The sequence below is a fragment of the Schistocerca gregaria genome, chromosome 4, assembly GCF_023897955.1.
Source record: "Schistocerca gregaria isolate iqSchGreg1 chromosome 4, iqSchGreg1.2, whole genome shotgun sequence".
Taxonomy (NCBI): domain Eukaryota; kingdom Metazoa; phylum Arthropoda; class Insecta; order Orthoptera; family Acrididae; genus Schistocerca; species Schistocerca gregaria.
The window spans coordinates 785,311,072-785,336,162 of NC_064923.1; the positions used below are offsets into that span (position 1 = coordinate 785,311,072).

The following is a 25,091-nucleotide window of genomic DNA, read 5'->3' on the forward strand; positions in this document are numbered from 1 at the left end:
AGATACTAGAAGGTTTCAGATATATTATATAATGGTAACACAGTGATTTAGGAACCAGGTTTTAAATTTTAAGACATTTCCAGGGGCAGATGTGGACTCTGACCACAATCTATTGGTTATGACCTGTAGATTAAAACTGAAGAAACTGCAAAAAGGTGGGAAATTAAGGAGATGGGACCTGGATAAAATGAAAGAACCAGAGGTTGTACAGAGTATCAGGGGGAGCATAAGGGAACAATTGACAGAAATGGGGGAAAGAAATACAGTAGAAAAAGATTGGGTAGCTCTGAGGGAGGAAGTAGTGAAGGCAGCAGAGGATCAAGTAGGTAAAAAGACGAGGGCTAGTAGAAATCCTTGGGTGACAGAAGAAATATTGAATTTAATTGATGAAAGGAGAAAATATAAAAATGCAGTAAATGAAGCAGGCAAAAAGGAATACAAACATATCAAAAATGAGATAGACAGGAAGTGCAAAATGGCTAAGCAGGGAAGGCTGGAGGACAAATGTAAGGATGTAGAGGCTTATCTCACTAGGGGTAAGATAGATACTGCCTACAGGAAAATTAAAGAGACCTTTGGAGAAAAGAGAACCACTTGTGTGAATATCAAGAGCTCAGATGGAAACCCAGTTCTAAGGAAAGAAGGGAAAGCAGAAAGGTGGAAGGAGTATATAGAGGGTCTATACAAGGGCGACGTACTTGAGTACAATATTCTGGAAATGGAAGAGAATGTAGATGAAGACAAAATGGGAGAGACAATACTGCGTGAAGAGTTTGACAGAGCACTGAAAGACCTGAGTTGAAAAAAGGCCCCGGGAGTAGACAACATTCCATTAGAACTACTGACGGCCTTGGGAGAGCCAGTCCTGACAAAACTCCACCACCTGGTGAGGAAGATGTATGAGACAGGCAAAATACCCTCAGACTTCAAGAAGAATATAATAATGCCAATCCCAAAGAAAGCAGGTGTTGACAGATGTGAGAATTACCGAACTATCATTTTAATAAGTCACGGCTGCAAAATACTAACGCGAATTCTTTACAGACGAATGGAAAAACTAGTAGTAGCAGACCTCGGGGAAGATCAGTTTGGATTCCGTAGAAATATTGGAACACGTGAGGCAATGCTGACCATACGACTTACCTTGGAAGCTAGATTAAGGAAAGGCAAACCTACGTTTCTAGCATTTGTAGATTTAGAGAAAGCTTTTGACAATCTTGACTGGAATACTCTCTTTCAAATTCTAAAGGTGGCAGGGTTAAAATACAGGGAGTAAAGGCTATTTACAATTTGTACAGAAACCACATGGCAGTTATAATAGTCGAGGGACATGAAAGGGAAGCAGTGGTTGGAAAGGGAGTGAGACAGGGTTGTAGCCTATCCCCGATTTTATTCAATCTGTATATTGACCAAGCAGTAAACGAAACAAAAGAAAAATTTGGAGTAGGTATTAAAATCCATGGAGAAGAAATAAAAACTTTGAGGTTCGCTGATGACATTGTAATTCTGTCAGAGACAGCAAAGGACTTGGAAGAGCAGTTGAACGGAATGGACAGTGTCTTGAGAGGAGTATATATATGATGAACATAAACAAAAGCAAAACGAGGATAATGGAATGTAGTCGAATTAACTCTGGTGATGCTGAGGGAATTAGATTAGGAAATGAGACATTTGAAGTAGTAAAGGAGTTTCGCTATTTGGGGAGCAAGATAACTGATGATGGTTGAAGTAGAGAGGATATAAAATGTAGACTGGCAATGGCAAGGAAAGTGTTTCTGAAGAAGAGAAATTTGTTAACATTGAGTATAGATTTAAGTGTCAGAAAGTCGTTTCTGGAAGTATTTGTATGGAGTGTAGCCATTTATGGAAGTGAAACATGGACAATATATAGTTTAGACAACAAAAGAATAGAAGCTTTCGAAGTGTCGTGCAACATAAGACTGCTGAAGATGAGATGGGTAGATCACATAACTAATGAGGAAGTATTGAGTAGTATTGAGGAGAAGAGACGTTTGTGGCACAACTGGACTAGAAGAAGGGATCGGTTGGTAGGACACGTTCTGAGGCATCAAGGGTTCAACTATTTAGTACTGGAGGGCAACGTGGAGCATAAAAATTTTAGAGGGAGGCCAAGAGATGAATACACAGAGTAGATTCAGAAGGATGGAAGTTGCAGCAGTTACTTGGAGATGTAGTAGTTTGGTTTGATGCAGCTCTCCATGCTACTCTATCCTATACAGTCTCTGGACTGAAGACCACAACAATGACAGTTGACTTTTGCCTTATATTAGTAGGTGATAGTTAAGTACTTTTTTTACAAGATCAGAGCTTCTTTGAACCATTGATTGTGTTGTTGACAGCTTATTGCGAGATTATTTTTAACCCTCAATCTGGTACAGCTGTTCACACCAATGCAAGTTGGCATTCTCTGTCCGTTATTTTTGACAGTTGACAGTGATGGCACCTTCACTGTAGCAGCTCCTTGTCTCCCACTTTGTTTTGTTACAAGCTGGTTTCAGGATGACTGCTCTGTCAGCTAGATGTCTACTAATTGTTCATTTTGTTAGACAACATCCATTCTCATTTCTTTTCAGTAGTACATTTACTTTTAATTACATCACACAGGAGGTAATACAGCAATAGTTTAGCATGTAACATGCATTTATTTTCTCTTTAAATAGTTTGAATACTTTTACATATGAATTGCAAGCTGATACACTGCACGTGGCTGCATTATTTTAGAGACCTTATCATATTTTAGGTGAGGTATGGTTGATCATGGCAGGCAGCAGTAACATATGTAATATCCTTGATCCAGAACAGTTTGAAGAAATCAAAACATGCTGCTTGAAGAAGATAACAATGAAAAGGAAGATACTTTGAAGGACACCGCCACTATTATGAGACCCTGTGAACCTGGTACTGTCAATCAGTTCACTATATAACTACAGGTAACTGGTTGACTAGTAAAGGAAAACATGTCAACATTTCACTTTTCAATTTGAAAACTGGCTGTACATTGGTATCGTAGTGCAGGAACATCTGTTTTCCTGCACAGAGGAAGTGCATATCTTGGCATTAAACATGCATGGTGTTAGTTAAAAGATGCTGGCATAGAAGATAAATAGAAGCATTTATCACATTTTAAAACAGATGAAAGATGGTGTAGATAATGCTGACAAGTTGCTTGCTTCTTATAATGTACCGAGAACTGTGCTTATTACCCATGGTCATATATTTTGATATGATCAATACGATCACAACCAATAGAGATATAATATATTGAAAGGAGTATTACAAAAAGAAGAAAATTCTGAAATGACTACCTGAAACATTAGCTCTGTTTCCCCTGGGATGACAGATGCTTAGTTATCCCAGGACATTCAATAGAGACTAAAATGTTATGAAGCAAAATAAAGTGTAGAAGAAAGTAGAAATAATGGAAATGAAAGTCGCAGCAAAAGAAGAAGCTGGTGTGTTTGCAAAGAGGAGAAAAACATTGATGAAATAATCTTAATCTTGCAGACTGTATAAAAAGCTAATCTGTGTTTTATTTTCCCTGCAGATTATAAATCTGAGCTCTTACTAAAAGGAAAGCTAGCAGTTGTTCCCCCTAAATAACTGGATTGTGGAATAAGGGACTTCCCTCATTTTGCTTCACTCTGGTGATCTGTAGTATCTGTAAATATTTCTGCTTAGTTTTGTAGTAAATTATTTTTATTGATGATACTGCTGATAAACGACATTTCTGTTATTTTTCCTGTGCTGGTTTTTTCTGTTATTTTATTGTCCTCTACTGATTCTTGCATTGATTCAGTGATCGAAGAATCATGATTAATTTGTCTTATTCCTTGTTAAGAGGCTACCAGTTACTTTCAAATCTAACTGGAAGGCAACTTAGAATGAATGCTTAAGTAATAGTTCAAAACAAATTCTAAAAGTACAAAAATAAGTTCTGTGTTAATTTGTATTGACCCTTTCTCAACTTTTTGTATCTCTGCCCTTTTGACTGGAGGTCTTTGGGACTACAACCACACACTGTTGTAAGAAAATGAAACGCTTACAGCTGTCCTTCTTATTTATTATATAGCTACCAGTTCCAGTGTTTCAGTGCACCATCTTCAGGGCTTAGTTGATGATGAAGGGGTTATCACAATCCATAAATACACTGCGTCAGTGGCCAACATAACTAGTTTATGCAGACTATCTGTAACTGTGATGGTGGCACTCTTTGAGTGTTAATCCAGTCAGTTGGCAGTTCGGCTGGAATGCTCACATCACAGGTACAGATAATCTGCATAAACCCACTGATGCAGCATGTATATGAACTGTAATAACCCCTTCAGCATCAACTAAGACCTGAAGATGGCATATTAAAGCACCAGAAGTGGTAGCTACACAATATAAGCTACACAATATAGCTACAAGATTATAAAAGGGCAGTTGTAGGCGTTTGATTCTCTTACAACTGTTGCTACTTGTTTGAAACATCAGTGCTAATGGAATGCTAGACAGGGTGATTAGAATTACAATTAAACTTTCAAAATGCTGTAGGAATAACACCAGTCGTCAGAATGACGTCAAATTACAGTGGAATATTATCGGAGGAGGAGGGAAATCATGTGGCAGAAGGAAAAAAAATAGTGTGAAAATTGATCAATAGATGGCACTCTATACGTCAGAATACATAAATGAAAACACCTGTCATTCACACGACCCACTTAAGTTGGTATAAACACGCCGGGTACACTGCTTTTCCTCCTTTTGCGTCTGTGATGTTAGCTCTGCTTGTAAAGCTGTGTTGCAAGAATGATGACTGTGCACCACATCACTTTGCAGAAGTTCCAGACACTGAAGGGTTTGAAAAAAGGCGTTGGTCCAATGACTGCCATGGGTCTGGAGAAAGTGATTCGGAAATTTGAAAAGACTGATTCTTTTGGTGTGCAACCTGGTAGAGGAAGGAAATGAATTGAAGCGGTGGCCACAGCAATACTGGAGGAGACGCGTGGTGGTATACAAATGTGTGGTGCATGGAGAATTGCCTGATCATTGGACATACCCATGAGCACGGTGTGTAAGCTCCTACAAAACATCCTTCTTTGCTATCCATTCAAAATTACTTTTGTGCACGAGTTGCTTCCTGTTGACCTGCCAGCAAGAGAGGACTTTGCTTTAGAATTTCTTGCTCCCATGGAAGAGGACAATGATTGATCGTGGAAGATTTTGTGGACAGACGAAGCCCACTTCCATCTGACAGGATATGTCAATATACAGAATTGTCAAATATGGGCTGTGGAAAATCCACACACAAATCAACCAGTACCACTTCATCCAGGAAAGGTCACTGTGTGGTGCAGGTTTACGGCATCATTTATCATAGGGCCAATTTTTTTCCGAAGAGACAGTTGCTTCCAGTTCTGTTACTTTTACCATCACTGGTAAGCACTGTGAGTGTCTTCTACACAATGAAGTCATTCCAGCTCTCCAACAACATGGATGTGTGGATGGGATCATTTTAATACAAGATGGTGCACCTCTGCACATTGCAAATCCAGTTAAGCAGCTGCTGATGTGCCGTATGACTTCTGGCTGTGGCGCTGTCTGAAAGATGTTGTGCTCAGTGTTCCGATTGCAGACTTAGCTGCACTGAAGGCACGCATTGCGCAACACATTCTGAATGTGACCCTGGAAACACTTCGATCAGTTGTGTAGAAAATGGTGGGCAGCATATTTAATATGTTTTGCGCCAGTGATATGGAAATTAGTTATCCAATTTGAATTTGATTGATGCTTTTTATGCAGTTTTTGGCCTAAGGACAATTAAAAGCCGATGTGATTGATACTACTTATGCACTTTTTGGTCTCGGGACAATTAAGAACCGATTTTTCCTATCCGATGTGATATGGCCTTGCCGTGGTGGATGGGCTTATGTAACTAACCATATCACACCTGTACGCCCATGCACACTGAGTAGGACAGTTTGACGTCAAACATACACCTTGGGCATTGTTGTATGATTCATTTCTCATTTGTAATTGACCATTATTAAATTATGCTTTTTGCAGTGCCATCCATTGCTACATTTTGTAACTATTTATTTTTCTTCTGCCATAAGTTTCCCCCTTTTCTGACAATATTCCGTTGCAATTTGATGTCATTCTGACCAATGGTGTTATTTCTACAGGGGTCGGAAAGTTAAACTTTATTTATAATCACCCTGTACATTATTCGTAAATATCTTTGAGAGTACAGAACACAATTACACCAAAGAAAGACATACAGTACCTTAAAGAGTGTGTGTAAACTTTCATCAGAAGCCCTAAAATTTTTTTAGGTTGTGACTTTCATGCAGATTTTGTGCAGTGGCTAGAGGAAGGCAGCTTATCATATAAATTAATCTTTATTGAGAAAACTATGATGAAGAAAGGATAAAAGGCTTGTGACAGTAATTACTAATAGCTATTGCAGTATGGTTTGATATGCATGTCGAAAATTAAGATACCATCACGTAACAAAGTGCAGCCACATTGAACCCTCATAACATTTAATACTCAAATTGTACAATTATCTTATTTACATCTAAATTAGTATACTGTTTAAAGATTCATTTAAAATCTGATTTTAGAGTGGCACTAAACATGTGACCACTGTCGGTGAGAGGAAAAGAAAAATTGAAACCAGTCATAGTTTTTGAAAAGGTTTTGTATCGTACCATTTGTAATTTTCTCTTTGTGAGATGCTAATTTGACCAGTTAGAGAGTATTGGCTCAGCATTGGGAGTCTATATCAAGTAAGCAAGATAGCAGAAATTGAATGAATACAGAGAGAGAGACTGTAGGACTGAAACAGGTTGGTACAGTCCACATGAAAAGGTAACAGACACTTGGGGACAGAACATCGAGTGACATTATACTGAGTGCACTATCCGAAAATTACTTGAAGCAATTAACTTTTCGACTCTGTAAGCGCAGAACAGGGAATCAGTGATCATAAGGCCGTTGCAGCATCCCTGAATATGGAAGCAAATAGGAATATAAAAAAAAGGAGGAAGGTTTATCTGTTTAGCAAGAGTAATAGGAGGCAGATTTCAGACTACCTAACAGATCAAAATGAAAATTTCTGTTCAGACACTGACAATGTTGAGTGTTTATGGAAAAAGTTCAAGGCAATCGTAAAATGCGTTATAGACTAGTACGTGCCGAGTAAAACTGAGGGACGGGAATAACCCACCGTGGTTCAACAACAAAGTTGGGACTTACTGCGAAAGCAAAGAGAGCTTCATTGCAAATTTAAACACAGCCAAAACCTCTCAGACAAACAGAAGCTAAATGATGTCAAAGTTAGTGTAAGGAGGGCTATGTGTGAAGCGTTCAGTGAAGTCAAAAGTAAAATTCTATGTACTGATTTGACAGAAAATCCTAGGAAGTTCTGGTCTTACGTTAAATCAGTAAGTGGATCGAAACGGCATATCCAGACACGAGGGGATGATAATGGCATTGAAACAAAGGATGACACGCGTAAAGCTGAAATACTAAACACCTTTTTCCAAAGCTGTTTCACAGATGAAGACCGCAGTTCAATTCCTTCACTAAATCCTTGCACAAACGAAAAAATGGCTGACATCGAAATAAGTGTCCAAAGAATAGAAAAGCAACTGAAATCACTTATCATAGAAAAGTCCACTGGACCTGACAGGATATCAATTAGATTCTACACAGAGTACACAAAAGAACTTGTCCACCTTCTAACAGCCGTGTACCGCAAGTCTCTAGAGGAACGGAAGGTTCCAAACGATTGGAAAAGAGCACAGGTAGTCCCAGTTTTCAAGAACGGTCGTCGAGCAGATGTGCAAAATATAGATCTTTATCTCTGACATCGATCTGTTGTAGAATTTTAGAACATGTTTTTTGCTCACGTATCATGTCGTTTTTGGAAACCCGATTCTACTCTGTAGGAATCAACATAGATTCCGGAAACAACGATTGTGAGAGACGCAACTCGCTTTATTTGTTCGTGAGACCCAGTAAATATTAGATACAGGCTCCCAGATAGATGCCATTTTCCTTGACATCCGAAAGGTGTTTGATACAGTTCCGCACTGTCACCTGATAAACAAAGTAAGAGCCTACGGAATATCAGACCAGCTGTGTGGCTGGATTGAAGATTTTTTAGCAAACAGAACACAGCATATTGTTCTCAATGGAGAGACGTCTACAGACGTTAAAGTAACCTCTGGTGTGCCACAGGAGAGTATTATGGGACCATTGCTTTTCACAATATATATATATATAAATGATCTGGTAGATAGTGTTGGAAGTTCCATGCGGCTTTTCGCGGATGATGCTGTAGTATACAGAGAAGTTGCAGCATTAGAAAATTGCAGCGAAATGCAGGAAGATCTGCAGCGGATAGGCACTTGGTGCAGGGAGTGGCAACTGACCCTTAACATAGACAAATGTAATGTATTGCAAATACATAGAAAGAAGGATCCTTTATTGTATGATTATATGATAGCGGAACAAATACTGGTAGCAGTTACTTCTGTAAAATATCTGGGACTTTGCGTACGGAACGATTTGAAGTGGAATGATCATATAAAATTAATTGTTGGTAAGGCGGGTGCCAGGTTGAGATTCATTGGGAGAGTCCTTAGAAAAAGTAGTCCATCAACAAAGGAGGTGGCTTACAAAACACTCGTTCGACCTTTACTTGAATATTGCTCATCAGTGTGGGATCCGTACCAGGTCAGGTTGACAGAGGAGATAGAGAAGATCCAAAGAAGAGCGGTGCATTTCGTCACAGAGTTGTTTGGTAAGCGTGATAGCGTTACGGAGATGTTCAGCAAACTCAAGTGGCAGACTCTGCAAGAGAGGCGTTCTGCATCGCAGTGTAGCTTGCTGTCCAGGTTTCGAGAGGGTGCGTTTCTGGATGAGGTATCGAATATATTGCTTCCCCCTACTTATACCTTACGAGGAGATCACAAATGTAAAATTAGAGAGATTCGAGTGCGCACGAAGGCTTTCCGGCAGTCGTTCTTCCTGTGAACCATACGCGACTGGAACAGGAAAGGGATGTAATGACAGTGGCACATAAAGTGCCCTCCGCCACACACCATTGGGTGGCTTGCGGAGCAAACATGTAGATGTAGATAGATGTAGATGGGGAACTTAAATGGGAACCTGTGTGTGTGTGTGTGTGTGTGTGTGTGTGTGTGTGTGTGTGTACACAGAAGTACACAAACATCCGTTCTTCTCCCACTCAATATGCAAGTGTGGTTCAAAGTACACACTACCATGCACTGTAAAGTGCCCTACAGAGTACATATGCGGATGTACACTTGCTTATAATATTTTCTGTCTCCAATAGGTTTCTTATGATATTGCTTATCCAGCATAGAACAGGTACACTTGTCCGCAGGAATTTGGATGAAGAATAAGATATTGAACAACTTGATATAACAGATCAAGATTACAGATAGCAAATGATTTAAGAGGAAAATGATGCAGATTTAATATGTGTGATACTTCATGGAGTTTACAAAATCTTAAGAGTTAATAAGTCACTTATTTAAAGCAAAGCATATGTCGTGTCTGCAGTATAGGGGTACGTTTATCAAAATTAAGTGCTATGTTCTGTTCGGCTTGGTGATATTGTAGTGATGTGCAGCTGCCCCATATCACTGTGTCTGATTTGTTTTACCATCAGACATGATGATCCATGTAACAATGAAGATTTTGCAAATACGCTTCTCGGGTTTGCCGCTGGATCATATTGTGTAAATCGCACAATATTTCATTGATGCAACTGCTTGACATCATCAGATGGTGGTAGTTGGTGTCACTGCTGCAAGGTATGACTGATGTTGCATCATGGAAATATTGTGCGAGTTACGCAATACGATCCGGCGGCAAACCCGAGAAGCGTATTTACAACAGATCCATCGGGAAAGCATGAAAAGTCACAATGAAGATTTTTTCGATGCATTTCAAAGTTGAGAATAAGGTTGTAAAAGGTATAAATTTCACCTTGCATTCATTAAAATCATGGAAGAGTCATTCAATGGTTCCAGTAAATCACTTAGCATATGACTGTGTTTAGAAACATGAGAATGATGAACTTGGAGTACAGCCAAGTTTTTCTGTATGGGGTTTACTTTCTTTAATGTTTACTTTTCCTTGTTCTGCGAAAATGGACAACTCTTAACCTAGTGTGTTCCTCGCCCCCCACCCCTCATCACTGCCCCTCTTCCCCCCCCCCTCCCCCCCCCCAACCATTACCTACTTACCTCACTGAATCACTGAAGAAGGTACATTTAGGAGTTCAGAGAGGTGGAACCTCCATTTTCGACTTAAATGATTCTAAATTTCCTTTAAACAGCCAGACTAATTTTGCAGTAGGATATATTATTTTTTAGCCTTTCTACATAATTAAACCATTTTGTATGTAAACTTTTCTTAACTGTGTTGCAGACAGCAGAGCTAGCTGACAGTGTAGATGATACATGGGTTGTGAGTGTCCAAAGTCCAGATCAAAGGAAACTTGTAGACACACACCCTGAAAACATACCAGTTTATGTTAAAGGGTCTTACAGAGTGTGGCTACGAGATGCTGCTGTGAATTACTTCATACTCATGCGAAAACCAGTGCAAAAACCACAAGTTGCAGCTGAAGATCCAGATGGTTTGTATATTTGTGGTGTGTGTGTGTGTGTGTGTGTGTGTGTGTGTGTGTGTGTAAAAGAAGCATACGAATAAGGCATAGGTCAAAGACTTGAGCATTAAAATCTCACTTTTCACCTTGAACATCATAGGAAGAAGAAAGCTGTCATTTATTCCACATTCGAAAATTCCGTTCATGCAGCACTAACTCCTGTTGTCCCTAGTATCATCTGAATTATAGCTGAGAATGTGTGGTCACATGCTAAGGTGACATCGTGCTCAATGCATCATTAGTAAGCACCTTATACAGTACTTGCTGTGAAATCACCATAGTTAGATGTGGTTTTTCAGTGGACCTTGTATTTAACTGTAGTCACCATCTCTGTACATTGCCTTCTGTTTCATCTTTGCCCCCTTCCACAACATTATAAAAGCTGAGATGTAATGTGAAACGAGTATCATAAGATCTTAAATTATATAATCGCTTAGGCTACTACTAACACCGCATTTCATTGTAGAGCTCAAAATGGTACAGCCATAATTTTAAGGATCACTGTCAGAGAAATCATTATTAGGTAACTGAACAGTATAACTAACTTTCTGATCACTCTGCCCCCACCCCTATTCACAACTCTTTAGAGTATGCGCTTAACAAACAACGGGGCTTCAGAAGTTTCAATATTACTACTTTGCGTGTGCAGCAAGTCTACCCTTCTACTATTCTTTCCCAGGCTGTCCTCCTCCTGGTTGTTTTTTTATACTCTGTTTCAGTGTCGGTCTTCCTAATCGCCACCTAACTTGCATGCTTTCCTGAAGGCCAGCTCACGTGTTAAACATGTAAAAGGTGACTAACTAACTTCATTAATCATGGTACTCGGGCTGAGAGGAAGGGCCACATGTGGTCCCTAGTGGAGGCCAGTGAGTGCCAGAGCTCTGGTACCTCCTCAACCGCCAGCCAGTCACTCAGTCTGGAGATGGGGTGACAAGGATAGTCATTAAGCCATGTTAAGTATCCCAATAAGACGAACACCCAGAAGGAAAGAGCTCGTCATCAGATATGCTGACAGTAGTGGACAATCAGACTGCAATGAGTACACCAAAAGACTCACAAAGCCACCGTATGGCAAACTAAAATGGAATGAAGTCAAGAAAGTGATGAATCTTGACATTCTGACTGAGGAAGAAATCAAATGTTCTCTTTCTGATTGTGGCATACGAGTAGTCCATTGGGTTACCAAGGTGATAGGTGCCAAATTAGTGCATGTGTGGACTCTTTCTTATTACATTCAGTTGGGTGGAGCTGCCACTGAAGATCGATCCAGTCTCTTAGGTCATCAACATAAAACCCTATACAACAGAACTGATCCATTGCTACCAGTGTCAAAATTTTGATCGTACATGTCCCATAAAACTGCTGCCAGTAAAAGAGGAGCATGTGAGGGAGTCTACAAACACCCTCCGCCGCCTCCTAGTATTAACTGTACAGGATGCCATGCCAATTTGTCCTGCAAATGCCCTGTGTACCTTGATGATCAGTCTATGTAGGAGATCTGAGTGAGGGTAGAGGCCCCTCTTACTGCTGCTCTGAAAATATACACCACCCAAATCATTCCATAACACCACTCTCACTATCGTGGCTACCAACCAATGGAAGGATATGACCACACAGACCTGTGACCTCCAGTTTAGCACCCAGTTGTAAAATCTCTGAGGACTAAAGTACCATCCTTGTCTAACACCACTATATCTGCACAACGTGATATAAAACGTTCACCCACACATGGAGGTGTGACTCATACAGAAGTACTAAAATTTAGGAGATAATACTTCAGAGATGATGATTTGCTTCTCTTTGGCAAGCAAAAGTCCAGATCCTTGTCCAACGCCACGTGAGGTGGACCAGTGTTTATGACACTGGACTCACATTTCGGAAGACAATGGTTCAAACGCACATATGGTCATCCTCATTTGGATTTCCCGTGATTTCTCCAAATTGCTTCAAGAAAACACTGGAATGGTTGCTTTGAAAGGGCATCGATGATTTCATTCCTTATCCTTCAGTTATCTGAGCTCGTGCTCTGTCTCTAATGACTTCATTGTTGATGAAATGTTAAACACTAATCTCGCCCTTCTTGTCCAAAAAATGCAAAGCAAATGATAAAACAAATAAAAAGAAATTTTCCTGCCCCTATTCTGTCTCTGAGAGTCCTGTACAAAAACGTCACCCAGTGAATCTCTAGTGTGAATCACCAACTGTTTCTCTGCCATAGAGACAGCTGATAAAAAAAAAAAACCATATCTCTGAAGAAATAATGGAGCAGGATCCTCCTGCGTCTGAATGCTGTAGTCCAATGCATACAAAACCAGGCACTGTGAAGCTGCCAAGATAATCGCCCCTAATATGCAGTTAACAGCTGTTGGTCTTAAAAATTGCTAAACTCCGATGGAATATATGCAGCATCAGTTCACATAGGGCATCAGAGTCAATGTCGCCAATGAGGAGAAGAGCCTCCACACAGCTTTAGAAAGCTGTCAAGTCATCTTGCACGTGGCTTGTATGTGGTTAGTAAACAAATTATGTACAAGAAATATTTGCTTGTGTTTAAATTCAGTATGATAGCTACTCCAACTGGTGAGTGGGTTGTGCATTGTCACACTCGGATTTCAGATGAGCGTCACTACATCCACATGAGGTGGACTTCCATCCTCAGGGCGACAAATAATAATTCTGCAGCAGTGAAGACTAGATAGAGTACTTAGTCAACATTATTCTCAATGTCAACTGTTTCATAGCCAGAACATTTTCCTCTTTTGTTAATTCTTCTAAATGTTTTACTCTGCCTTTTATTAATAGTATGAAAGAGAGAGATTGCTACTCACCATAAAGATGACTTGTTGAGTTGCAGGCAGGCATAATGACGAGACTGTTACATATTGACCTTTAGGCCAAAGCCTTCTTCATAAGGAACACACACATTCACACTAGTAAGCACATGACCACTACCTCCAGCCACTCCGATCAGAATACAACTGTGTCGAATGGAAGTACCAATCCAGAGAGGGTCAGGAAAGGGAGATGGACAGTAAGGTATGAGGGTGGGGAAGTGAGCACTGCTTGGTGGAGAATGCAGGAACTAAATGGTGGCAAGACAGGTCTGCCAGGCTCAGTGTTGGGAAGCAGCAGGGAGTGAAAAAGGAGACAAGCAGAGAGTGGTGCACATTGTGGCTGAGGGAATGTGAATTGGGAGGTGGTAATAGACTGGGTGGAAACTGTTGGATGGAGAATGTGGGGACAGTAGGCTACTGTAGGTTGAGGCTGAGACAGTTTCAGGAGCAGATAATGTGTTTTAAGGGTGACTCCCACCTGCACAGTGCAGGAAAGCTGCTGGTTGAGGGGAGGATCCACATGGCCCAGATTGTGAACCTGCCATTGAAATTAAGCATGTTGTGCCAGAGGGTGATCCACTTCGCCTTTGGCCAAATTTCTACAATCTGTCCTTTTTGTAATATTTCTGAGATTTTTGCTTGGACTTTCCTTTAATACTTCTTTTGTTGTTTGGAATATACTTTGTCATGTTGCAGTGGAAAGGTCTATCTCCAGATACCTGGTTTTACTTTTGTGAAAAATATCTTTTATCGGTCCTCGAGCCAGTGCTTCAGTGGTCTCAAACTCTGCACATTACTGTTCTGCCTTCCACCTCAGAAGTGAGTGGCCGATGCTTGGGAAATGTCTTTCACTTCCTATGATTGAGAATACTACAAGACTGCTTTTACTGTGATGAACTGGAGTATGCCTTTTCAGTGTCATGCTCCTCAACTCTGGGACCATATGACATCCACATTCAGATGTTGCAGCACCTATCTCCTGCTGACAAGCACTTTCTCCCCAATACTAACAATTGTATCCGAAGAATAGCACATTTGCTGTACATTGGTGCAAAGCCACTGTAATCCATGTACCTGTGTGTGGTGAAGACAGGCAACATTCCATTTTCCTCATCAGTAGTGTCTGCAAGGTAATGAGTTGGATGAACAGTGTGCAGCTGGTATGGTGACATGGGTCTCAGGAATTGTCAACAAACATCCAGTGTGGCTTTTGTAGACATTGTCACTCAACAGTTGACCTCCTTGCCACTTTGTTGACTCACATCATGGACAACTTTCTGGGGAAGTGTCACACTGAAGCTAAATTCTTTTATATGCAAAAGGCCTATGACACTTACTTGTCGGAGTGTGGACGTCCTTCGTACAATGCGAATTTGGGTCTTCTGAAGCCCCTTGCTCAATTTATTTGAGAGTTTTTAAAATGGCTGGGCTTTTAATGCACATGTGGGTTTATGCTACCAGACATTTTTCTTCAGAATAGGTTACCTATGACTCTATGCTAAGTATAATCTTATTTCCTATAGCAATAAACCCACCTATTGACTCTTTCCCACCAGATATCTCAGACTCTTTCTACAGCTATGATATTGTGGTCAATTGCAGCTCTCGGTTAACCTATTCACTTGAGCAATAACTTTGTGCTGTTTCGACTATCTCCACTATAGGAGCATAGATAATGGCTTCCACTTTTTCACAAAAAAAAACCATGTGTATGAATTTCTGGTGGTGAAATTAGTTGCTTCTTTGGGGTCTTGCGCACTCGTCTCTTATAGAGTGCCTAAAGGTTGCTGCTTTCTCAGATACCTATACAACAATTCAAGCAAATCACATTAATCATTTTATTACAATAAAGTAGATTGACAATACTTAACTTTGGTTTACAAGAACGTGTCTCAAACAATTAGCGAGATGCAACAATCGATGTCTTTCACTATGTACAATGTGGTTTCTAGTCCAGGTCTGCTACTACCTGTCTTCTGCTGTCCGGCCATGGCTGGCAGTAGTGACACTTACATTCTCTCTGGGTAGAGGCCGGCCGCTCCTGTTGTGGTGATGTCCTACTCAGTGTGCTGTTGGCTGATGTCTCGCAGCTGTCTCTGCTCTTTTGATCTTCATCTTCGTGCCGGCACTTTCGTTACACTGTAACACCGTCCACCATCCTTTTTCTTGGTTCAGCTTCTCTTTCATCCACTAAAACCACTAAGTTCTTAGGATTAATGTTTGATAGAAAGCTATGTTGGTCCTCCCGTATGCCCTACCTGGCAGCCCCCTGCCTCTGTTCTCTGAATGTCCTACACTTTCTGACTTACACCTCATGAGGAGTCGGCCGCACAGTTCTCCATTGTTTGTATCTATCCTTTGATCAAAGCTGGTATAATGGTGTGTTGTATATTCACCTGCACAACCATCCGCTTTGCATCACTGTAACACATTTCATCATAAGGGGATCTGTTTGGCATTCTCTACCAGTCAAGTTATGAGTCTTTATGTGGAAGCAGCTGGACTCCCACTGTCACTCCACCATGATGTTCTCAACAGCAAATACACTTGCTGATTGTCCTGTGTGCCCAGGAAATATGTTTCCGTCTTTGATATCTACCTTGACCGTGAGTATGAGTCACTCTGCTTCTTTGTTGTCTCCCAGAATTTACTTTTGTGTTCTGCTTCGAAAGCTTTTGTACATACTTCTTGCTGCATTATGAAGGGCTGAGACACCTTCCATTCCATGGCTTTGTGCAGAGGTCCTTTTTGGACTTACTTCACTTCCAAAGAATATTAGTCCAGCTTCAGTCATTTGCTCGACATTTCTGGAGTTTGAAAGACCACCTTCATTTATGCTGGTGGCTCCAAGGATAACAGAGGTATTGGATGCACGTCTGTTATTGGTGAAAAGGATTTTAGGTATTGCCTTTTAGACCTGTACTCTTATTTTCACAGCAGAGCGGCTTCCCATTTGTCAGGCCACATGCTTGGTGACACAGACTCGATAAATGTTTTTAATGCCATGATCCTCTGAGTGCTCAGCAGTTTTCATGTGCAGTACACGTACAGCAAATCCAGGTATACCTTTCTTAGCTCATTGATGCTGCCGCTGGTGTGGTGTTTGTATTGGTTCTTTGATACGTTAGTGTGTTGGGAATGAGGCTCCTATTTTTTTCTTCTTATTCTGAGGCTGTCAGTCGACACCCCGACCTTTTAGTTGCCATGTCCCCTCAGAAGATATTAATATATCTATACATGGGAACATTCTATCACTTTGGAATGGACACTGGTCATCTGTCTGTGAGAATGAGCTCAGGGAGTTTAAACCTCCCAATGGATCAGATGGCTTCCTTAGGACCGTCTCATCATCAGGTGATGGCTTTAACTAGACTGTATATCGGGCACTGTCTTTTCAACCACCATCATTGTCTGTTGACTGGCAGCCCTACACCACTTTGCGATCACTGTAACAAACCGATGACAGTGCACCATTCTCATAAAAGACAGAGGGTTAAGAAACTGACATTGAGTTAGAAAGTCAAGTCTTTCACGACAGCACTGATACGTAATACATTCTCAGATTTCTTGTAGCATTAATTCGCAATAAAATCTCGAGCTTTTGACGATAGCCTCCATCGTCATCGTCAGCAGCAACTGACTGTTTTCACTGCTGCTGTGGTGGCCTTATACAGCCCATGGACGGGCGGCTCCTGATTGGTCGGCTTGTGATTGATTGGCGATTATGTACTGCTGTTGCAGAAGGTGTCAGTGTCTGCACTGGTGGTGCCACTGCTTCTGTGGGAATGTAAAAACTGCAAGGAATGTCTCTGCTGCTTCTCTGCATCGAGCTCTCATTTCCCTGCACTGCTCAGACAATATTTGCTATCACATTTAAAGTTCTTCTCGCTCACTCGTATTTCAACAGCCTCCTTAATAACAGAATCCCAGTAAGTGGATGCATGGGACAAATTATTTGTTCCGTCAAACAGTATTTTATGTTTGTTAGTGAGGCTGTGCTCCACAATTGCCAATTTCTCTATTTTTATATGCCAGTGGTGTCCTGCACAGTGGTTGGAAATTGTACGAATACATATTACTTTCCTCTATGGGGAGCACATTGCATGCCCGTTTCATCAACTGGGGAAGCTGCGCGTCAAATATGCACAATTGCGGAGTAATTTGGCATGTCTGCAACGCTGTCACGATAAGGAGACTGTGCCTAAGTTTGCTGTGGTTAAACAGCATATCAAGTCAGTTCGAATGAAATATATATTATGGAAGGCCAGCCAGGCGATTGTCAAAGAAAGGTTATGAGACACAAGGTATTAACTGGATTTTAATGCACACAGTTTATATAGTTGTCATCTTTTGTTATCTACAGTTTTCTCATGATGACGGCTGCTCATCAAAAAGCTCATCTTAGCAATACATCGGCTAAACAAGTAAAGAAATTTGAGCATCTTGCAGGTATGCAAAGATCAGAGTCATCGTTTGAAACAGCATGCACTGTTGTCAACCTGTCAGACAAGAACCTGGACAAAGGAGCTATCTGGTCTCTTAATAAAGGTTTGAATTTTGCTCCTGCACCACATACTATACCCATCGTGGATCTTATCAGTGAGGACGATGCCGACGAAGTGAGGCTTATTACCAGTCGATTTTTGGCCTCAGCTAAGTCTGCCAAATCGAATATCTGTAGAGAGGAGAGAGGTGGGCTCCATTTACGTCGGAGAAATGAAGGTTTTGTTGTATTACCACCTGGCAAAGGAAATGCCACCATCATTCTTAATACTATTGAATATCATAGCAAAATGACATCAGTATTGAAGGACAACACATATAAATGCTTTAAACGGGAAACAGATCTGATGTACAACAGAAAAACTATGGAGCTACTGAAGAATTCCCATCTTCCAGATGATGATAAGAAAAATCTCGGAGACTGAGCTCCTAGACCTCCCAGGTTGTACGGACTACTGAAGATCCACAAGGATAATGCTGCCTTGAGACCTATTGTCAGTGCAATTGGTTCCCCTACTTACAAGCTGGCCAAATACCTAACAGTTGATGATTCCTGTATTCAGCTGTTGTGAACATCACATCAAAAACTCCCAGATATTCATTGACAACATCAAACAGATTAGAGTTGGTCCAAATGATATTTTAGTCAGCCTGGATGTGGTATTGCTGTTTTCTAAAGTTCCTGTGGAGGACACTTTGAAAATGTTGGTGGATCTTTTTCCGCCTGAAACTATAAAGTTTTTCTGGCAATTGATGATGACCACCTACTTCTTGTATGGTAGTAAATTTTATGAAATGAAACGTGATGTAACAATGGGCTCTCCATTGCCTTCATTATTGGCTGACCTTTTTATGAAGAATTTTGAGGTACATGCATTAAATTTTAGGCTCCCCTCTGTCCATCCTTATTTTATCATTATGTTGACGATACATTTATGGTCTGGCCACATTTCTCAGCTCCTCTCGAACAATTCATGGAACACACGAACAGCATGCATCCAAACATCTGGTTCACTGTCAAGATGGAGAAGGAAGGAAACTTGCCATTCTTAGATGTTTTAGTAAGACAACAGGCGGAGCGCGTCTAGGCCACCCTTGTGTACTGAAAGCCAACACGTACTAATTTATATTTTCATGCACAGAGTTTCCATCAACATTGTTCAGAAGACAGCCATTTTGAACACGTTTGTATAAAGAGCAAAAACTGTTTCTGACAAGGACCATTTGAAGTTCTAAATTAACCATTTGAAGTATGTGTTCCAAAAGAATGGTTATGGTACACACGATATAAAGGCAGTGTTCTCCAAGAAAAGGAAACTTGAAAATGCTGCACACTCACAGGATGAACCATCAATTGCGGTTCTTCCTTTTTGTGGCGCTATATCCAGTAAAATAGGAGGAGTCCTGGGTTGATGGGGTACAAGACAGATTATTTGTCCTCCTAAGAAAATTAATCCCCTCATGAACAATGGACCCTGCCGTTGGTGGGGAGGCTTGCGTGCCTCAGCGATACAGATGGCCGTACCGTAGGTGCAACCACGACAGAGGGGTATCTGTTAAGAGGCCAGACAAATGTGTGGTTCCTGAAGAGGGGCAGCAGACTTTTCAGTAGTTGGAGGGGCAACAGTCTGGATGATTGACTGATCTGACCTTGTAAAACTAACCAAAACAGCCTTGCTGTGCCTGTACTGTGAACAGCTGAAAGCAGGGGGAAACTACAGCCGTAATTTTTTCCGAGGGCATGCAGCTTTACTGTATGGTTAAATGATGATGGCGTTGTCTTGGGTAAAATATTCCGGAGATAAAATAGTCCCCCATTCGGATCTCCGGGCGGGGACTACTCAAGAGGGACGTCGTTATCAGGAGAAAGAAAACTGGCGTTCTACGGATCGGAATGTGGAATGTGAGATCCCTTAATCGGGTAGGTAGGTTAGAAAATTTAAAAAGGGAAACGAATAGGTTAAAGTTAGATATAATGGGAATTAGTGAAGTTCAATGGCAGGAGGCACAAGACTTTCGGTCAGGTGAATAGAGGGTTATAAATACAAAATCAAATAGGGGTAATGCAGGAGTAGGTTTAAAAAAAAAAAAAAAAAGAGGACTACGTTTAAGCTACTACAAACAGCATAGTGAACGCATTATTGTGGCCAAGATAGATACGAAGCCCACACCTACTACAGTAGTACATGTTTATATGCCAAGTAGCTTTGCAGGTGATGAAGAAATTGATGAAATGTATGATGAGATAAAAGAAATTATTCAGGTAGTGAAAGGAGACAAAAACTTAATAGTCATGGGTGACTGGAATTAGAGAGTAGGAAAAAGGAGAGAAGGAAATGTAGCAGGTGAATATGGATTGGGTGTAAGAAATGAAAGAGCAAGCCGTCTGGTGGAATTTTGCACAGAGCATAACTTAATCATAGCAAACACTTGGTTCAAGAATCATAAAAGAAGGTTGTATACATGGAAGAATCCTGGAGATACTAGAAAGTATCAGATAGATTATATAATGGTAAGACAGGGATTTAGGAACCTGGTTTTAAATTGTAAGACATTTCCAGGGGCAGATGTGGACTCTGACCACAATCTGTAGGTTATGAACTGTAGATTAAAACTGAAGAAACTGAAAAAAGTTGGGAATTTAAGGAGGTGGTGTCTAGATAAACTGACTAAACCAGAGGTTGTACAGAGTTTCAGGGAGAGGGTAAGGGAACAATTGACAGGTAAGGGGGAAAGAAATACAGTAAAAGAAGAATGGGCATCTACATCCATACTCCGCAAGTCACATGACAGTGTGTGGTGGAGGGTACCCTGAGTAACTCTATTGGTTCTCTCTTCTATTCCAGTCTCGTATTATTCGTGGAAAGGAGGATTGTCGGCATGCTTCTGTGTGGGCTCTAATCTCTCTGATTTTATCCTCGTGGTCTCTTCACGAGATATACGTAGGAGGGAGCAATATACGCTTTACTCTTCGGTGAAGGTATGTTGTCAAAACTTTAACAAAAGCCCGTACCAAGCTAGTGATTGTCTCTCCTGCAGAGTCTTCCACTGGAGTTCATCTATCATCTCCGTAACGCTTTCATGATTACTAAATGATCCTGTAACGAAGCGCGCTGCTCTCCGTTGGATCTTCTCTCTCTCTTCTATCAACCCTATCTGGTACAGATCCCACACTGCTGAGCAGTATTCAAGCAGTGGGCGAACAAGCGTACTGTAACCTACTTCCTTTGTTTTCGGATTGCTTTTCCTTAGGATTCTTCCAATGAATCTCAGTCTGGTATCTGCTTTACCGACGATCAACTTTATATGATCATTCCAGTTTAAATCACTCCTAATGCGTACTCCTAGATATTTTTTGGAAGTAACTGCTTCCAGTTGCTGATCTGCTATTTTGTAGCTAAATGATAAGGGATCTATCTTTCTATGTATTCACAGCACATTACACTTGTCTACATTGAGATACAATTGCCATTCCGTGCACCATGCGTCAATTCGCTGCAGATCCCCCTGCAGTTCAGTACAATTTTCCATAGTTGCAACCTCTTGATACACCACAGCATCATCTGCAAAAAGCCTCAGTGAACTTTCGATGGCATCCACCAGGTCATTTATATATATTGTAAATAGCAACGGTCCTATGACACTCCCCTGCGGCACACCTGAAATCACTCTTACTTCGGAAGACTTCTCTCCATTGAGAATGACATGCTCTGTTCTGTTATCTAGGAACTCCTCAATCCAATCACACAATTGGTCTGATAGTCCATATGCTCTTACTTTGTTCATTAAACAACTGTGGGGAACTGTATCGAATGCCTTGTGGAAGTCAAGAAACACGGCATCTATCTCTGAACTCGTGTCTATGGCCCTCTGAGTCTCATGGACGAATAGCGCGAGCTGGGTTTCACACGACCATCTTTTTTGAAACCCGTGCCGATTTCTACCGAGTAGATTTCTAGTCTCCAGAAAAGACATTATACTCGAACATAATACGTGTTCCAAAATTCTACAACTGATCAACGTTAGAGATATAGGTCTATAGTTCTGCACATCTGTTCGACGTCCCTTCTTGAAAACGGGATGACCTGTGCCCTTTTTCAATCCTTTGGAACGCTTCGCTCTTCTAGAGACCTACGGTACACCGCTGCAAGAAGGGGGGCAAGTTCCTTCGCGTACTCTGTGTAAAATCGAACTGGTATTCCATCAGGACCAGTGGCCTTTCCTCTTTTGAGCGATTTTAATTGCTTCTCTATCCCTCTGTCGTCTACTTCGATATCTACCATTTTGTCAACTGTGCGACAATCTAGAGAAGGAAGCACAGTGCAGTCTTCCTCTGTGAAACAGCTTTGGAAGAAGACATTTAGTAATTCGGCCTTTAGTCTGTCATCCTCTGTTTCAGTACCATTTTAGTCACAGAGTGTCTGGACATTTTGTTTTGATCCACCTACCGCTTTGACATAAGACCAAAATTTCTTTGGATTTTTTGCCAAGTCAGTACATAGAACGGTACTTTTGAATTCATTGAACGCCTCTCGCATAGCCCTCCTTACACTACATTTCGCTTCGCGTAATTTTTGTTTGTGTGCAAGGCTTTGGCTATGTTTATGTTTGCTGTGAAGTTCCCTTTGCTTCCGCAGCAGTTTTCTAACTCGGTTGTTGTACCACGGTGGCTCTTTCCCATCTCTTACGATCTTGCTTGGCACATACTCATCTAACGCATATTGTACGATGGTTTTGAACTTGGTCCACTGATCCTCAACACTATCTGTACTTGAGACAAAACTTTTGTGTTGAGCCGTCAGGTACTCTGCAATCTGCTTTTTGTCACTTTTGCTAAACAGAAAAATCTTCCTAACTTTTTTAATATTTCTATTTAAGGCTGAAAACGTCGATGCAGTAACCGCTTTATGATCGCTGATTCCCTGTTCTGCATTAACTGTTTCAAATAGTTCAGGTCTGTTTGTCACCAGAAGGTCTAATATGTTGTCGTCACGAGTCGGTTCTCTGTTTAACTGCTCAAGGTAGTTTTCAGATAAAGCACTTTAAAAAATTTCACTGGATTCTTTGTCCCTGCCACTCGTTATGAACGTTTGAGTCTCCCATTCTATATCCGGCAAATTAAAATCTCCACCCAGAACTACAACATGGTGGGGAAATCTACTCGAAATATTTTCCAAATTATTCTTCAGGTGCTGAGCCACAACAGCTGCTGAGCCCGGGGGCCTATAGAGACATCCAATTAAATTACCATGTCTGAGTCTGCTTTAACTGTGACCTTCACCCAAATCATTTCACATTTCGGATCTCCGTCAATTTCCTTCGATATTATTGCACTTCTTATCGTTATAAACACGCCTCCCCCTTCACTGTCCAGCCTGTCTCTGCGGTATACATTCCAGTCCGAGTTTAGGATTTCATTACTGTTTACGTCTGGTTTCAGCCAACTTTCTGTCCCTAGTACTATATGGGCGTTGTGACCGTTTATTAATGAGAGCAGTTCTGGGACCTTTCTATAGACGCTCCTGCAGTTTACTATTAATACATTAATATTGTTATCACCTGTTGCATTTTGCCTACTTCTACCTTGCCGTGTCTCAGGGGGTGTCTTGTCAGGCCTAGGTAGGGGATTCTCTAACCTAAATCTGAGGGATGTAGTAGTGAAGGCAGCAGAGGATCAAGTAGGTAAACAGACGAGGGCTAGTACAAATCCATGGGTAACAGAAGGTGTATTGAATTTAATTGATTAAAGGAGAAAATATAAAAATGCAGTAAATGAAGCAGGCAAAAAGGAATACAAACGTCTCAAAAATATCGGCAGGAAGTGCAAAATGGTTAAGCAGGAAAATAAGAGACCTTTGGAGAAAAGAGAACAACTTGCATGAATATCAAGAGCTCAGATGGAAACCCAGTTCTAAGCAAAGAAGGGAAAGCAGAAAGGTGGAAGGAGTATATAGAGGGTCTATACAAGGGCAATGCACTTGAGGACAATATTATGCAAATTGAAGTTTCATATCAGCACACACTACGCTGCAGAGTAAAAATATCATTCTGGAAGAGGATGTAGATGAAGATGAAATGGGAGATACAATACTGCATAAAGAGCTTGACAAAGCACTGAAAGAGTCGAAACAAGGCCCCGGGAGTAGACAACATTCCATTAGAACTACAGACGGCCTTGGGAGAGCCTGTACTGACAAAACTCTACCATCTGGTGAGCAAGATGTATGAGACAGGTGAAATACCCTAAGACTTCAAGAGGAATATAATAATTCCAATCCCAAAGAAAGCAGGTGTTGACAGATGTGAAAATTACGGAACTATCAGATTAATAAGTCAAAGCTGCAAAATACTGACAGGAATTCCTTACAGACGAATGGAAAAACTGGTAGAAGGCAACATCGGGGAAGATCAGTTTGGATTCCGTAGAAATGTTGGAACACATGAGGCAATACTGACCTTACGACTTGCCTTAGAAGAAAGATTAAGGAAAGGCAAACTTACATTTCTAGCATTTGTAGACTTACAGGAAGCTTTTGACAATGTTGACTGGAATACTCTCCATCAAATTCTGAAGGTGGCAGGGGTAAAATACAGGGAGTGAAAGGTTATTTACAATTTGTACAGAAACCAGATGGCAGTAATAAGAGTCGAGGGGCATGAAAGGGAAGCAGTGGTTGGGAAGGGAGTGAGACAGGGTTGTAGCCTATCCCCGATGCTATTCAATCTGTATATTGAGCAAGTAAAGGAAACAAAAGAAAAATTCGGAGTAGGTATTAAAATCCACGGAGAAGAAATAAAAATTTTGAGATTTGCCGATGACATTGTAATTCTGTCACAGTCGGTAAAGGACTTGGAAGAGCAGTTGAATGGAATGGATAGTGTCTTGAAAGGAGGGTATAAGATGAACATCAACAAAAGCAAAACGAGGATAATGGAATGTAGTCGAATTAAGTTGGGTGATGTTGAGGGTATTAATTAGGAAATGAGACACTTAAAGTAGTAAAGGAATTTTGCTATTTGGGGAGCAAAATAACTGATGGTGG

At 40.9% G+C, this 25,091-nt stretch overlaps 1 protein-coding gene across 2 annotated transcripts in view; it reads left to right on the forward strand.

The window, feature by feature from the left end:
* The window catches only part of LOC126267435 (evolutionarily conserved signaling intermediate in Toll pathway, mitochondrial), a 104,510-nt gene that overhangs the window by 70,196 nt on the left and 9,223 nt on the right, over window positions 1-25,091 (forward strand). For both annotated transcript variants that reach the window (XM_049972693.1, XM_049972692.1), the window contains one exon: window positions 10,471-10,681. In XM_049972693.1, coding sequence (XP_049828650.1) covers window positions 10,471-10,681 — 211 coding nt within the window. The remainder of the gene's footprint in view (window positions 1-10,470; window positions 10,682-25,091) is intronic.